We start from the raw sequence: 17,578 nt of genomic DNA, 5'->3' as shown, positions 1-17,578 counted from the left end.
AAAAGCGCATTAATAAACGTCTAAGTTTACTGGTCGTTCTTGCTATAATTATAGAAAGATAACGTTGTAGGAATTTCAAGGAACTGTCTAGTCAAACGTTTTTCAAACTTTTTCATTTGCCGCCCTGTGCATAAAATCAGCTCAGTTATGCAGCTGCCTTATTCTCCTCTTCTTGTCCCTGCCTGTCTCCTCTTCTCTTGCTTTCTTTACATTGTTGTAGGGAAACTCCTCTGACTTCTGTCTGGGAGAGAAGCAGCCGCTGACTTCTCCCACTGCTGCTCCACAGGGGAGGCACAGTAGCCTCTCATATTCCTGACTCGGGGCAGGCTACTGCAGCCTCTTCTTTGGCCAGAAAACAAGCCTCTGCCACTATAGTCTCTTGTTTTTTTGCTCCCACTTGAGTCAAAGTCCATCCAGCAGCTCACAGTGTCTGAGAGTAGCAGTAAAAACTGTGACCTTTGGCAAGTCACTTCATCCTCCATTGCCTCAGGTACAAACTTAGGGCCAGATTCATTAAGGCTTTTCTCCCATTTTGTGTCTTTGGGGAAAACTCTTCATGAATTCAGGTATTTAGATTATAAGCTCTCAGGTGATAGGAAAATCCCTACAGTAACTGTCTGGAATCCAGTTTGAAGTCACAAAAGAAGGAATATAAATGAAAATTTTTATTACACAAACTGCGGGGGGTTGCTGATCTTTGTAGAATTGGCTGGAATTGCCACTGTAAAAGGTGAATTTTAAAACTGGTGCACGTGTCGGCCTGTACCCAGGAACACAGCCATTTTATAACATACGTGCGAATATGTGCATATGTTATACAATAACCCGGCTGCATGCACAAGTGTGCCCCATTGACGTGTGCCTTTGCACACAAAAGCTGCTTCTACTTCGTGCTTTGTAATCCACTGAGGGGCTCACGAGGCAGTGTGCGGGTGAGAAATCCCGTGCATGCTCAGTAGAGTAAAAGTTTGGCGTTTGGAGAAAACGGTTTGTTTGGCACCGTTGAATGATGTCACCCACATTTCATGGCTAATTCATCTGCTGTCTGTGAAAAAGTGCTTCCTTTTCTTTGTTTTAAACCTGCCACCTGCTAGTTCCATCAGCTACCTCCTAATTCTCATATTATGAGACACTAATGCCCTGTTTTGTTTTTTTCTCAGCACCTTTCATAATTTACATATTTATCTCCTCTCAGTTGTCTCTCTTTTTTAAGTGTACTTCTCGGGAAGTCTTTGTTGTCTAGCTGTATATCTTTTTTTGGGTGCATGATGATGTGGATATGCCATTAATATGCATCTATAATAAAGATAAAACAAGCAACAGCAGTATAGAGTCCTGAAAACCTGAGACCTGCCAGATATCAGTACAGCCCATTTACATACTAATATTTCTTTTGCAATTCTTAAAAAAAAACATTTAAAAAAAACAAAGACTTCTTATAACTTTTCTTCAAGTGTGAATTTGTACCTATAGTCTGTTTCCTCGAAGAAGAACTGCTCCTTGTATGAAGCTTCTCCATCCATCTGTTGTCCAGAGTAGCTGCTATCACTGCAAAGCTAGGGCCCTCCTCACCTCTGCAGCATGACTTCTTGAGCGAGGAGAGTCACTCATACATTGAGCTAGGGTTTTCCTTGTGCCCTGAATTGTAGAAGAAATGCAACCCAAGTACAAAGGGTTTTGTGCACTTCTGCTTGCTAATATAGTTGCGATTATGCCAATAAGTCCAAACTTATACTATTCTTCTATAATGGGAGGCATAATGGTTACAAGCAAACAAAAAACGTAACTCGTAAGATATGCATGATTATGCTGTCCATCTGTTCACAAAAGCTCAGTCCATATTGGAATGCAAGTTGGAACAAGAAAGTCTTCAATAATTTTTTTAATGACAGTACAGGTTGTTAGTTGCAAAGGGTTTTAGATAGCTCGGGGGAGGAGTCGGCTGCCTTGGTACATGTGGGCACCAATGATATAGGAAAGTGCAGGAGCAAGGTTTGGAAGGCAAATTTAGGATTTTAGGTAGAAAGTTGAAATCCAGAATCTCCAGGGTAGCATTCTCTGAAATGCTCCCTGTTCCACCCGCAGGTCCCCAGAAGCAGACAGAGCTCTAGAGTCTCTATGTGGATGAGATGATGGTGCAGGGAAGAGGGTTTTAGATTTGCTAGGAACTGGGCATCATTTTGTGGAAGGGGGTGGGGCTTTTCTGAAAGGCTAGAATCCACCTTAACCAGAGTGGAATCAGGCTGCTATCACTAACCTTTAAAAAGGAGATAGAGCAGCTTTTAAACTAGATGATGGGGGAAGCCCACAGTCGCTCAGAAGTGCATGGTTTGGAATGATGTATCTTTGAAGGATACTAAGAGAACAGAAATTAGGGCATCCCTGTCATCATTTTGGTTGTCCTCTGTACCTTTTCCAATTCTGCTATATCTTTTTTGAGATGTGACCAGAACTGTGCACAATACTCTAGATGAGGTCACACCAAGGAGCGATACAGAGGCATTATGATATTCTTTGTTTTATTCTTCATTCCTTATCTGAATGCTAGCCTCTGTTTATACATCCTCCTCCTCGCTCCTCTTTCCACAGTAATCTTACTACTTTCATTTCTAATTCTTTTGTTTCTCTACTAGGTGCCGCTTTGTCGCATCTTTCCAAATTTTCATCACGCTGTCTGGACCAGCCTGTTTCTTTTATACTTTCCCTGTCTCGCTTGATGTTTTCCCATATGTTTAAGCATCAACCTGCATACACAAAACCTCATCAACCCTGCTTCAGCCCAGATCTTAAACAAGGATGAGCAGCAATCCATTAAGCAGGATGCCACTGGAAAAAGTCCATCTGATTTTGTTATGGTATATCCTGTTTTCATTTTGGAATGCCCTCCTTAAATTCCCAGATTCCATTTTTTAACTCGCTGGTACAAACTCAAGTAATAAATCCTGTACAATATATATTTTTTTCATACTAGTATCTAGACCATCCTCCAGACTTCAAGGCACTCTGTTGCTATGTGTCAAGTTTAAAGCAGGGTTTATTTAAATCATATATCAACAGTTTCTTTTGGGTTCTCAACAGGATTTATTTCAAATCACAGAATTTACAGCAAAAATAATAGGTTCCTTAAACAAATGGACTTCAAATGCTCCATACCCTCAGGGTCTGGAACCAGGATAATTCCTAGTCACTGGCCCCAGTGCTGCTCTGAAAATCTCAGGGGACAAGCTATAAATCCAGTTCGTTTAAGCATGCATTTGCCAATTAAGTAGTTCAGATCAGAGGATGCACTTATGAGTCAGGTACTGTAGAATGGGGCTAGACATCCTGAATGGTGCTGGGTAGCTTTCATGATGCACCAGTATGGGGCTAGGCAGCCTTTGAAATACTGGGTAGTCCTTGTGCTGCAGTAGCATGCAGTTAGACAGTCTTCACAATGCTGGGTATCGTGTGTGGTGCTTATCAGCCATCTTGTTGCTGGGAATATTTTCTTGTGCCCAATAATCTCTTTTCAAGGCCCAGGGGCTAGTCTGATTACTTTGAATTGTTACTGGTCCCTGCATCAAGCTCAGTGCTAGGTATCTCTTCACTTACTTAACCCTTAATTCACCAGTGCAACCCACTGACTCGGGGATGGTGGTTCAAAATCAGCAACAATGCTCTGTCTTGTTATAAACAGTTATGTACTGTCGTTTAGGTATAACTAGGCCCCATCCCGGAGACTCAAACTCGCAGCCTGAACAGGAACAAACTTTTTTTAAAATTATTTCTCAAAGTGCCCTCTGATGCCCCATGACCTTTAGTAACAACTCACAGACTTGTTGAACATTATACATGCTGATCTATTGAACAATTTACTCCACAATAATTTTTCCCAAACGTTTTCCCAACTAGTGTGCCTTCAGATCTGATCAGGCATGCCAGGGGAAAGTTGCCATTGCATGATGATCAGATCCATACCAGTACCAGCACTTAGGACCTCTCAGCAAGAAGAGATCCCAGAGGTGGCTCTTAAATGAGTAGGAGCTCCTTTTTTGAGAACATGCATGCCTCCTCTTCGTAGCTACAGTATGAGCCCAAGAGTGGCAATTGATGGGCAGCATGCAGGGCTTGGCTAACCTGGCTATGCTGTGTGCAACACACATATTGCACACAGCATCTCCTCATCTTCCCTTTCTTGAGCTTCTTTCTGTGAGCCCTTCCAGCCTTGGTCTTACCCGCAGGCTGAGTGAGACAGGGAGAGCATGCACGGAGCTCTAGATGTGACTCCCTTGGCATGTAGGGAGCAGCAGTGGAGGAGGATCTGGCAGTAGCATGTGGCAGTCAAGGTAACTAAGCTGGCTGCCCAAACTACACCATCTCCCCTCTGCACCTCTCGATAGAGAGAGCTGCTGCATTGTGTGTCTTTGCCCCCTCACCTTTGTTTTAAAACTTGGAAGACAAGAGTATGGGGCTTTCAGTGCTTTCCTAGCTCTTCTTTTAGCCATATGAGCCCTTGCCATGTTCACACTGCCTGCTCCATGGAGGTTGGTGTGCCACATAATATTTTTGTTAATGTAGGTGCCTTAGGCCTGAAAATGTTGGGAAGCGCTGCTTTAGATCACTGAATATAATCATTGTCAGATCCTACTCTTATTTTGTACACTTTTATGGTGCAGCTCTCCTCTCAGGTTAGTTAGGCAGTGACAGGAAATGTCATCCCTGGTTCCCCCTACTTTCCTGAGTTTGCAGCAGTAGCTGCTGAAGGTTCTGGCATTCAATGGACCCCTCTCTTTCCCCCTATGTGAAACTGTGCAGTTTATGGGCTGTGACTGACTCTTCTCCCTCATTTCTACTGCATGTGCAGCAGTAAGGTTTGAGGCTCCTAGTGGCTATAACTAGTCTCTCTCTCTTTCACTCCTCCTTCCGGCCTACAGCCATGTGACTTGAAGTTTTTGAGGGAAGCATTAGGTCCTGATCTCACTCTGCTGGTCTGCAGTAGCTGCTCACCTAATCCCAGATAACCGCTGTTTGCTCTTTTTCTCCCTATTTAAACTTGCTTGCATCCCTTCCAGCAGACCCCTTGTAAATGATTTAGTGGATTCAAGACTGGGAACCACTGATCTATAGAATTGCAGAAACCTTACTATATTTTAGCAGCAAGTCCATTAATTTACTCACCACTAAGTCAGACTAACCAATAGCCAGTCTACCATAACCATAGTCCAGTTCTATACCTTGATGACTGTCCATAAATTATCCTGATCTGCTGCCCATAGGAAGAGGGACAATACACTCAGGATGAACTCACCAATCCTGCTCTTGATTAAAACCCAGGGTTTACAGCCCTGAAGCTGGATTTCACGTCTCACCTCATTTCCATAATTGAGGGAGGGGCCCAAAGACCTATAATCCCTGGGGAAGATGGAGGGGAGAGTGTTAGAGTACTAGTAGCTACATGATAAAATTAGTTTCCTGATAGAGGTACTACAAGACAGCTGAACCATTCTTTCTCCATGAGAAGATCTGTGTCTGCCTGGTCCATGTGGTAGGTGTTCACTAAATAAAGCCATGGTAGAGGCCTCTTAGATAGTCCTCACCTGATAGAAGCAAGTAGCATAAAACCTAGATTTAAACTCTCTGAAAGCAGAACTGTATTTCCAATTTCAGGCTCGGTTTTCTCGTCTAGAGCACGTAGTAAACCAATGTTCAATAGTTGATTGTTGTTGTTCTATGTTCTATGTAAAAAACCCCAGTCTAACCTCCCAGACCAGGGCAACCTTTTCGTTACTTGTAAACCGGACTGATTTGTATTGCATACAGGAATTCCGGTATATAAAAATTAAAAATAAAATAAATAAATAAATAAAATGGTGAGAAAGGATATGCGGTGAAAGTTATAGGCTTTCAAGCAGAAGAACGCGTGTGCCAAGCTGCTTTAAAGACTTTCACTGGCCTATAAATAACCTGTCTTTACTTAGGAGGCAACTGAAAGAAAAATGAAAAGCCATCTATCCCTCAGCCTGTCTGGATGAGAAGCAGTGTTCAGCTACTTCCTGGTGTTTGGAAGTAAACCGCCACTAAAAACTCGCACTCTTAATGAAAGAGTGAAAATAACATTTAAGAAGCTTCGTTATTGCCATTCTATTGGGAGAGTTTTTGGAGGGTAGGATAAGCTCTCTAAACTTCAGCCAGCTGTGCACGATGGTTGTGCTTTAATTAGAGACGGACACGGAAAGATCAGGTTGGGTAGAAGAAGCTGATTTCTATTTAAGCGCAACGTAGAAGAATTGGAAAGCAGTTGGTTTTTTATATCGCTGCTGGGAAAGAGGGATGGTAGCCTTGACCTTGGAAGCATGAAAAAAAAACCCATTTAAAATGGGACAAACATACTACCCTCTTTCAGGACTAATCTTCAACATTTTAATGGGTAAAGTATGCTTTCCCAATAAACACGTCAGATTACCCAAAATAACTACCTACTAGTTAAAGCTGTGCGATCAGCCCTGCCAGATGCGCTAAATATGGCGCGCAATTCTTTTAATGGTTGATGAAGGGCTTTAATATGACTCTTACTTTTCAATAGCTATGTATGGTAATTAGATGCTTATGAACAAACGCAAAATTCACGGACACGTACAGGTTTGGATTTTTATTTATTTATTTTTAGCTATTTACGTTTTTGAAAGGGACACAAGGACTTCCTGATAAACTAATCAAAACCGTAAATAGGATAACGTTTGCAAATGGTTTTGATACGGTAAAAAGCCAACTGGGAAAACAGAACTATGCACTCTCTTTCAGGGAGAGCTTTTTTTTTTTCTTTGTATAGAGGAAGTAAGACATGTTCCTAAGTTTCGAGCTTATGCTTGTATTTTTGCACAGCAGTCCTTTCACGTCTCCAGTAATTCATTTCATTAAAATAATGGGACTCCTTCTCGCCCCAGAATGACCAAAGGCAGTTGAATTATTTTGCGGTCGACGCCTAGCCCGTCCCGCAGTCCTTCATGTCTCCTGTAGGACGCCTTGTGAGTTAATGCCACCCAGAGCCTTTGCCTCCTGTCTGGGATAAGTAGCCAGAGCCTTCAGGGATGGGGGCAGGAAACGTCTGAGAGAGAGAGTGAAAAAAAAAAGGGAAAATATTTGGAAACAGAAATAAAGAAAAAAAGGGGACACATTTTGAGCTTAAATTGTTAGAATTTATTAAGGTGATGGCTAAATTGAGACTTGGTTGATCTGCGTGGGATTGGGAAGACCTTCATGAAAACAAAAAATTGTTGGTGCCAACGTTTGGTGAGCGGCTTTGTAAAGTTTTTTTTCTTAAAGAAAAAAAAAAATCCTCCTGCTAGAAATGTAGGGACCGAGAGAAGAGGGGAAAAAAAAATCTCTGTAGTGTATGGAACCAACTTCGGGGTTTCGTTTGAAATCTACCCCCGAGGTTCGTGCAGTTTGATTGCAACCCATCACTCTTTGTCTTCCCATTCCCATGTGTACGAGCTGCTGCCAGCATTACGATGACTTTATACTGCTGTTGAAGCCTTCCACAACATTAAAAATAAAATAAAACATACATTTAAAAAGCAGGCTGTCTTTGTTTTTTCTTTTCATTTTATTTTTAGCCGAAACTGAAATGTAACCTACCCCTCTACCGATCTCTTGTTAGGATTAATGTAGCCTGTATTGCAATCTTCCCCTCTATGCATTGATCTCCGGTGTAATTTTATTGGTTTGGAATATTTTGTGTTGGCTATAGTACACAGTGTTGCAAGATGTGAGGCAGCAATACACCTTCCCACCTTTTTAAGTCTTCTCCCCCACCCCCCCCCAAAAAAAACCAAACCAAAAACAAAAAAAACCTAGCTTTATCTCAACATCATACTCTGATTTTTTACATCTTGGGCTGTAGTATTTCCCTCTGAATCTTTAATGTTTTGAGTGATGCTACTTGTAACCTCTTTGGCCTTTTTGACTGAGACTGAAAACCTGTACAGTATCGGGGTGTCCCAATGCCCTGCTATGCCACACAACCTCATTGGGGAGAAGATGATGTAATAGAAGGGTTAACCCTTCTATAGCACTCTTTAGTTTGCATACACCAGTTGGACTATCATACCTTCCTTTCCATTTGTAAAGAAATAATCACAAATGAAGGCTGCTCATGATTTTACAAACACGAATATATAACTCAATGAATATATCTGGCACTTTCTTTCTTTAGCCTTTTAAAGACCAAGTTTCTAAACAATCAGATTTTATAGTGATATGCCCGTCATTTCTATAACTTGAAGGTTTGATATGAGCTATTATTTTTTGAAGAAGCTAAGTTACAGGATGGAGGAATGTTGAACAGTCTGATAGGCTTGATATGAGTAAAAGTTACTCTTTTCTTAGTCTTTGGGATACTTGGTACATGGCTCTTTACCCCAATACGTTATTAGGTCCAATATTGTCCAATCACAGATCCCAGTTCTTGGAGAGAGACTTTAGGCAAGTCCTGGCTTTTTCATTCCCACATCTGTTGCATTGTGTTTCTCAATGGTGCTGCTTCCAAATGGAAGCAATGAGTCTAGCCCTGTGACTACCACAATGCGTTGGGATGCAGGTTCAAAACACAGACATGGCCAAAAGGCTTTCTTCTCCACCCCCCCCCCCCTCCTTTCCCTCAAAAAAAATGGGAATTGCATGGCAGCTGTTTCATGCTCCTATGATCTAACAGAGATTGCCTTTTTATTTAGGAGTCTGTCTTGGAACCACTGCTGTCCCTTCTCCAGGGCCTCTCATACTTGGACACCTCGCTCCAGGCTTTGGAGTTTCTCATTGGTTGCAATGAATTGCTTACGCATGCCGGTGAGAACAGCATGATTCTCTTTGTACTTTTAATCCATAGACTTTATTTATTTATTTTTTAATGTTGTTGCCTTTCCTTCCTGAATGTAGATGGTAAACTACATTCTACCTGCAGGATCACAAAAAGAAGCAGAAGTTAGGCTTAGACTCTCCGCATCATGACACCTTGTTAATCTCTGGCAATACTAAAGATATTTGATACCAGGAAATGGCTCACTCTAAGTCGCATATCATTTGTGCATAGAGAAGATACTACAAAACTAAAATGGGGTGCCTTGTGGCAGTGGTTTGGGGTCAATACCCAGACCCTGCTTCTCAGTGGTCTGCCAGAGACTGGAGAAGCTGCAGAGGCCTCCAGGGAGAGCATTCCAACCGCTGTATAATGGGAATATCTATGGATGTGATTAAGGGTACACTTAATGCCAAGGACTTTTGCCGTGTTGATGGGGTTAAGAGAAAGAAAGCCTGGATAGTTATGAATACTCAAGGGGGGCCAGAGCTCTAGCACGAAGCTAGTTTCAGTTGAGTTAGATAGAAGCTCTAAAGAAACCAAGGTAACCCAACTTATTGCATTTAAGTCAAAAGAAATATGCTTCATAATTACACTTTGCAAAGCAGCATGTAGTTAGTTATGCATTTTGTGCTTTTCCACTAACTGTGGGTATGACCTCTGGCAAGCCCCTTTCTCCCCGTTTAGTTAAGTCAACACAGCAATAATTGGATGGCGGTAATCATGGCATTGTTTTTCTCTCCCCTCTGCATTTTAGATTTTTTTTTTTTATTCCACTTCTTGCAGCGCTTCAAAGTGGATTACATTCAGGTACTGTAGGTATTTCCTTATCCCCAGAGGGCTCACAATCTAAGTTCATACCTGAGGCAATGCAGGGTAAAGTGACTTGCCCAAGGTCACAAGGAGGGACAGCAGGACTCAAACCTGATTTGTAGCCCACTGCTCTAACCACTAGGCTACTCCTCCTCTTCCTTGATGGAGGAACTAATGAATTCCTGCTTATTTTATTTAAAAGCATTTATTAACTGCTTGCCCAGTCAATGCAGGTCACCCAAAGCGGTATACAATAAAATCACATATTTGATAATCCATATAAAAAAAATCATGATTTAAACAAACTACAAAAAACCCCAGAAAAACACACAAAATGGGCACAGCCACCTGACCCTTCTATAAAAGTAATCCACTGGAGAAAAGATTATTCAGTGGAAACAAGTATCTTAATCTTCTTTCTGAAAGCGAGACAGTTCTGCTCAACCTTCTAAGAGGCAGTCCATTCCACAATGGGGGAAGGGGGCTACAGTGGGTTGAATAAAATGTTTAAAGTGGCAAGATCCAATGGGCATTATCTGATAATGAGAAGCTTGCTGGGCCCTGCGGCTGACGTGGAATTTCAAAAGCAAAGTAAATCATTTTAAATTTTATTTTCCAGTTGCATGGTGTTTCCCCTTGCCTTCAGCTTGGGAACTATATGGTAATTTCTAATGGGGGCGGTTAATCCACTGTTCTAGAGGCTATCAGTTCATTTTTTGATGCAAAATAATGGTTTTTTTTACTATATTTCTAGACCACCTTTCCCATATTAGCTCAAGGTGGTTTTTGATATTTTTCAGGAAGAAGCCCCTTCCCCCCCCCCCCCCCCCCAAAGAGCTTGCAATCCTAAGTGGCTGCCTCTAGCAAAGGAAGATAAAGTGACTTGCCCAAGGTCACAGAGAGTGTTGGTGGGCGAGAGGGATTTGATTCCTAGTTTCCCTGATTTGCATGTGATTTTTGTTCTGACCACTAGGCCACGCCTTCCTTGGCCCGCAGAACTATTATATATTTGAAGTGATGCAATAACATGCAACTTTTGCATAAACTGTTCTAATATTACAAAGTTGGGAGCTTTCAATCAATGTTTCGAAATTAGGACTGCAAGGTTTGGGTTTTTTTGGGGTTTGTTTTAGTTTGATGCTGCTTTTGCTAAGAGGGGCCTGGGGACATGTGACACTGGGGGAAGAGGTCCAAGAATGATGGTGGCATTTTTGTTACCTCCATTTCACCCGCACCTCCTCCCTCTGCTTCCTCGCGGTGCGCGTGGAGTTCTTGGTTTACTTCTCTTTAGATACACACTATCAATGTGTTAGGTGCTGCGTCAGTGACGCTTTGCCATCATATCTACCATGCTGAACCATAAAAAAAAAAAAATTCCTTGAGAGAAAAAACAATATTTTGGAGGGGAGGGGGAAAAACATCTTGTCGAAATTTTTATATTGTTACATATTTGAGAGATTCATATTGACACATGAGTCGGGCACCAAGGTTACAAAGTCGTTTCCAACCTGGAGGTGGCTATATGTATGTTTCTGAAGTGTATATTATCATATACAGGTGAGGTTTATTTGGAAGGCATTTTGATATAAATCTCAACTGACATTTCTCATGGCACATCAGTCTGGAATGCAACATTTGTATGGACTTTGCAAGTCCATACAAATGAATTTCAGCAATGCATGCAATGAAGTTTGGTATTTGTTTATCACATTAATGTGATTTGTGCCTTTTTCTCTAACAGTGGGTTTGACAATTTTTAAAAAAAAATTTTTTTTAGCACCACAAAATGTGCTGCAGGAAGCTGCGGAGGAACTGGATTCCAAAGAAACATCCAAAGAAATACAATTCCGGCCGAGGCAGGTGTACCAAAGTGGGCAGAAGTCTTAAAACCAAAAGATTGCGCCCAAGTCTGGCGGCGGAATTCCGAGCTCCCTTAGAACCACCTCTCGACCTAAAGATGCAAAAACGTCTCGGAGAGTTTGTCGGCCTCTGCCCTCCTCTTCAAAGGATGTGGCCCGCTGTGTGCATCTGGCCTCTCCAGCTTTACTGAAGAATCGTGTGCTGCCTGCTGCTGCTGCTGCTGCTCCTCCTCTGCTGCTGCTTCCACCTCCACCCCCACCCCTGCCCGGTACTTGCGGTGATGTAGCAGTTGGCCAGGTAGATTATTCTTTCCGATATACAGGTGAATCCTACAAGAAAATCAAGAAACCAACCTTACAAATGAAGACGTTTAACTGGCAGGCGCTTCCCTCCAGCATGATCCAGGGTAAGTGAGATTTATTTCAACCAGCATCCCTCTGACTGTGCCAAACAATTTGTGGGGGTGCGCACAGCTTTCAGGCCTGCCTGGTGAGGAAAATAACATTTTGGGTGCTGTAGCAGTGCCTTTTGTCTATACCTTGGAACTTTTTTTGTATTATCACCCTGAAATTGCTGTTGACTTTGGGGAGAGTGGAAGGAAGAATGCATTTCAGCCTTTGCTTTTCCACCCATCTACCCACCCATGCCACCTTGCAAATCCACACTCACACTCCCTTTCTCCCCTGTGTGCTCTCACCTTCAGTTTCTCCTCACATAGCATCTACAGTGTCTCTGTTCCAGGTTCACCCTCTCCTGCTGTTCCTGAGGGAAAAGTTAAGGGGGATATGGTTGGAGCAAACTAAGTGGTTGCCTAGAGCACCAAAACTTTGGGGGTGGGAAAAATCCCACCAGCACGAGGCCCAGGGCTGCTGAGCCCATCCCACCAAGAAGAGGAACAGGGCTACAAGTGGAGCCCATTCTGCTAGTGACTGAAGAACAGAGGTCGAGGCCTGGAGCTACCACATTAGGGGGAGGGGGGGGGGGGAGAGAGAGAAACGAATGCTTATAAGGTTTGAGAGAGCATGACTGGGATGAGAGTGGAGAGAGGATGTTCACACTGCAGAAAGAGGGCAGAGAGAATGGGGGGAGTGCCTAGCATCTCCTGTGGGTGGGGAGAAAGGGAATGCTGTACCACAGCCAATGTCACAAAAGGGAGTATTGTGTTGGAGTTGATGCCAGTAGATAATTTTTTTTTTCGGGGGGGGGGGAGGGGGATGGAGAAATGCATGATCACAGGTTTGCCTTGTCTTAGGGGTGCCGTAATACCCTTGCAACCGTGAGCAGATGCTGCAAAGCAGAAAACAATTACTCTTTTCCCTTCTCCAGCCTCTGCCCTTTTGTTCCTGAAGGGGAATGGCTGGAGCAGTAAACAGAGAGGCCTGTTGCTTTCTAGTGTTTCCTCCGCATTTGATACACATTTCTGAGTCTCTTAAGTGAAATCTAGAAAGTTCCCAGGTATGCTTATGTCAAATGTGTAAACTCCTTTTGGATTTCATAATCTTTAATTTTGTTTTTACAACCTTTGACTTCTTTCTTTGTACCTCTTCTTCTTCTTTTTTTAACATTTAACCCCCCACCCCCATGGTCTCTCTCTTCTTTTTCATGCTTCTCCCCCCCCCTTCCTGTTTTTCTTGTCTACCATGTTTGGGTGAGGGGTGGGTGTGTAACTCTCTCATGCTCTCTGCGGTGTGTGCAGGCCCATGGGATAGACAGTAACATACATACGTCTATGTGCACTGAGGCTGGGCAATGATCAGAATACCATGTTACACATGCATGTGTCTTTACCTCTGAAACCAGCAGCCCATGAGAATTTATTGCATCTTATCTTCAGTTAAGGTTGAGACTGTTTTGGGTGGGATGTGAAAAATACAGGCTATTCTCTGACACAATCCAAGCCCTCTCTAATGGCTCTTCTTGGGAGGAGGGTTTTGAATAGAGAGGTTATCCTCCAGGGTCCAAGGTGTTAAATCTGTCAGTGCAGTTAAAAGAACAAGGACACTTGATTGGTATTCTAATGTAAAGCACTTGTACAATAACAGCCGGGATCTAACATGGAATACGCTCTTCCTTTTGAAAAAATCCAAAAGTTGGCAATTGTGTCATTCTCTAATCTCCTCTCTGTTCCTCCTTCAGTTAAGGTCTCTGGAGTTTAGGGAATATCGGGACTCCGTACAGACACACTCAGTTTAAAGTGCAATTGGTACCTAAGTTTTACTGATGCTCTGGTTTAATCCTATCTTTAGGTTTCTCCTTGACTCAGATGGGTAATGGTATAAGCTGTAGTACCTTGTCAGTGTTGTTTCTTCTTCTCACTGTTGCTTCTGCTGGATATCTGGTGAGTATTCTCACCTTCTTCAAGGTTTTTGCCATATGGTCATGGATGCTTTCTCAGCTCAGGGATTTGGATGAAAAATAAACAAATTCACAATCTAAAGGGGAAATCTTCCTTTAAACTGAAATGACACAATTGCCAACTCAGAACAAACTCCATAACCCCCTGGTCAGACTTCAAGCCCATTTCAAACTTAGAAGCTGAAAAAATGCTAACCCCCCCCCCCCCCCCCCAACCCTGCACATCACAACCTCGACACAATCCCAACACGCAATCTGAAAGAAATGGCACACATTATCGCACCAACAATTGCTGCCATCATTAACAAATCGCTAGAAGAAGGGGAGCTACCAGCCGAACTAAAAACTGCAACTATCACTCCTATACTAAAAAAGAAGAACCTAGATCCCATAGATCTAAACAACTACAGGCCAATCTCAAACCTCCCCCCTACTCGCAAAAATGACCGAGAAAGCAGCTCTTACACAACTCAACAAACACCTAGAGTACAAAAACATTCTACACGCCGCTCAACATGGATTTAGGAAAAACCGTAGTACGGAAACTCTCCTCGTCAACCTATCAAACAAAGTAATTAGGGGATTCGACAATAACCTAAGCCACATCCTCATCCTACTCGATCTATCCGCAGCCTTCGATACTGTGGACCATATATGTCTACTTTCAAGACTAGCCAGCATTGGTCTCTCCGGCAAAACCATCAACTGGTTCAAATCGTTCCTAAAAGACAGATTCTTCAAGGTTACCATTAATAACCAATCCTCAAATCCCCTTCCACTCGAAACTGGCGTACCACAGGGATCTGCACTCTCGGCCACCTTCTTTAACATATATCTACTCCCTCTGCCACCTCTTGTCAACCATCGGAGTTACATTCTATATGTATGCCTATGACATCCAACTCCTCTTCCCAGTAACATCCACAATAGAAGAGGCTCTAAGCACCGCAGCCAAACACCTAAGCACCATCAGAGACATGCTGAACCACCTAAAGTTATGCCTTAACATGAATAAAAATGGAATGCATACTCATAGGAAGAAACAACTCAGTACAATCCTCCACATCCCTCTCTCTACAAATAGATAACATCAACATCCAACTGAAAAATTCAACAAAGGACCTCGGCATCTGGATCGACAACGAACTCAACTTAAAGAGCATCGCTATCAAAACCAAAGAAGGCTTTCACAAACTTCACGTCCTCAAACATCTAAAACCGCTACTCCACCAACATGAGTTCCGAACAGTTCTACAATTGCTCGTCTTCAACAGCCTTGACTACTGCAACTCCCTACTGATTGGCCTACCAAAAACCACACTAAAACCTCTGCAACTACTGCAAAACGCCGCAGCAAGAATTTTAACCGGAAAAAAGAAATCAGGCCATATCACCCCTGTCCTTAAATCGCTTCACTGGCTCCCAATCGATCAAAGAATCAAATTCAAAACTTTAACTATAGTTCACAACGCATTACATACAACTGACAACACCGCTCTCAAGGAAATAATCCAACAACACAAACCTCAAAGACTGACCAGATCTGCCAATAAACTACACCTTGAAATACCCTCACTTCCTCTAGCGACACTCACCAACACCAGGAACAGAGCGTTCTCCATAGCAGGCCCAAATTTATGGAACGCCATACCACAACACTTAAGATCAATTTGCGACATCAAATCCTTCAAAAAAGAGCTAAAGACTTGGTTATTCAGCCAAACGTTCAGAGACGGCATGGGCTAAGTAATACACACACATCTTGAACCATTACACGTCGACGACCCCTCTTTTTTTGACACACCTTCCCTCTTCCCCATCTAACCCACCTTAAGACCTGACCTGCCCCACCCAACATGCTCCGATCTACTTTTCAGACCCCTATCGCCGATCAATCAAGACTCCTGTTTAACACTTTCTTTGTTAATTTGGTTTATTTGCTCTTTCAAGAAATGACTTAATAGTTCTATTAAGTAATATCGTATTCATATAAAATTTCAGTTAGAATGTTACACAAGGTTCTAAGTTAACTATATGTATTATGTTGTTCTCATGCAAACCGGAGTGAAGGCAGAACGCTATACTTCGGTATATAAAAAAATCCTAAATAAGTTCAAAAATGAAGTCTTCTCTCTCCTTACAAGATACAATCATTCAAATTTGTCTTAAATGTCCACCTATCCATGTCTCACTGAAATGGACCCAGGATCTCACCAGGAAAAAAGGCAACTGAAACGAAACTATCCTTTCCCTTAGACTTTCAACTCAAAAAAAAAAAAAAAAAAAAGTGCAGCTCCTCTAGGGGGTCTCTTACGTAGACACAGGAAATAACCACTGCAGGCAGCAGCCTCACATGGTGGTGCTGAGACATAGACCAGGCTGGTGCAAGGGTATTAGGCACCTGAGGTGAAACTTCTGCCTTGCGCCCACCCTGCCCTCATTCACTCAGGCAGGCCCTCTCTGTTACACACACTTAGGGGTCTGTTTTAAAAGGGGCGCGCAGCCATCCATATGCACGTGGTTCCCGGTGCACACACGTGGAGGTGCCAATCTTATAACAAGTGCGCGCCGGATTTGAAAATCCATGCGGGCGACGCTCGCAGGGGGGTGAATTTTTGGTACATAAGCGCACCAACGCAATCGGGCCTCCCCTGCCATTCTGCTCCTTAATTAGAGTGGAGTGGAACTTCCCTATCCCTCTGCCTAACCTTCCTTCCCTTTCCCCTCTCCACCCCGATCCCTACCTACCTACTCCAAACTTTTTTTTTTTTTTTTCACTACTTACTGCTCCTCGAGTTTGTGTGCCTGCTGGCACGCCCCTTTTTCAGGGCATGGCGCTTGTGCGCCTACTGGGATTTACGTGCGGTGAGCCTTTGAAAATACAGGCTTTAGGTTCTGACTCTCATTTCCACAGGCTCCCTCTGTCTTTTTCTCACTATCACCATTGCTCTCGTGTACACACAATCCCTCTCACTCATACAGAGGTGCTGTTCGTGGCCTGCCAAGGCTCTACTTCCAGCCCCCCCCCCCTCCCCCCCAATGGCTGGCAGCCTAGGCAACCACCTAGTTCACCTATTGGGACTCACCAGCCCTGGACATAGATGGTATGTTCCGCTCTTCTGTGCTGACTGCAAAGCCTTTCTACCAGGCCACACCTTCATAAGGGTCTTGATGAGGCACTCTATGTATAATAATAGGGGATGGTACCCTAAAATCGAATGACATCCAAGCCTCTTAAAAAGAGAATTTTCTGAAAAGGTGTATAATGCAAACTAGGTTCCTTTCAGGATTTTACATTGTGCTAAAAACTTGAACTGAGTTGACTTTTATGCAGATGTCTTAAATGGAAGATTTGACTACAAATCTGGAGCCCTATATGGTTTAAGCAAGTGTTTCCCAAACTTTTCAAACCCAAGGCATGCCAACATTTGTTAGGCACACCATTGAGCAGGCTGTGGAGACAACACTGGAAATGGAGAGGACTGTGGCAAAAAAAAAAAGCAGTATGTAAGCACTGGCAGTCCCACAGTGTCTCTTCCCAAGGAGGCAGACACATATGAACTCTCACAATGGACAAATTCCTTCTATATAAAGGTGCAGAAGAAGGAAAAAGTTGTACAGTACTGCAGCTGACTCTGTTAGTTACCTTGACTGCCAGAACTCCTCCACTACTGCTGCTCTCTCAACACTCCAAGTCAGTTACATCCAGTGTATCGT

The 17,578-nt window shown here is 43.0% G+C and overlaps 1 protein-coding gene across 7 annotated transcripts in view; it reads left to right on the top strand.

Annotated features, from left to right (window-relative positions):
• The first annotated feature begins 4,758 nt into the window (after positions 1 to 4,758).
• The window catches only part of LOC115095437 (inverted formin-2-like), a 116,559-nt gene continuing 103,739 nt past the window's right edge, over positions 4,759 to 17,578 (top strand). The window contains exons 1-3 of one of the 7 annotated variants that reach the window (XM_029609071.1): positions 4,759 to 5,524; positions 8,712 to 8,823; positions 11,424 to 11,912. In XM_029609071.1, the coding sequence (XP_029464931.1) occupies positions 11,867 to 11,912 (46 nt within the window). In that variant the 5' untranslated portion in view covers positions 4,759 to 5,524; positions 8,712 to 8,823; positions 11,424 to 11,866. Of the gene's footprint in view, positions 5,525 to 5,864; positions 6,407 to 6,552; positions 6,619 to 8,711; positions 8,824 to 11,423; positions 11,913 to 17,578 lie in introns of those variants that run through there. The other 6 variants (XM_029609076.1, XM_029609075.1, XM_029609077.1 and 3 more) reach the window with 6 other exon arrangements.

Source organism: Rhinatrema bivittatum, chromosome 7, assembly GCF_901001135.1.
Source record: "Rhinatrema bivittatum chromosome 7, aRhiBiv1.1, whole genome shotgun sequence".
Lineage (NCBI taxonomy): Eukaryota > Metazoa > Chordata > Amphibia > Gymnophiona > Rhinatrematidae > Rhinatrema > Rhinatrema bivittatum.
This window is presented reverse-complemented; position numbering and strand designations above follow the sequence as displayed.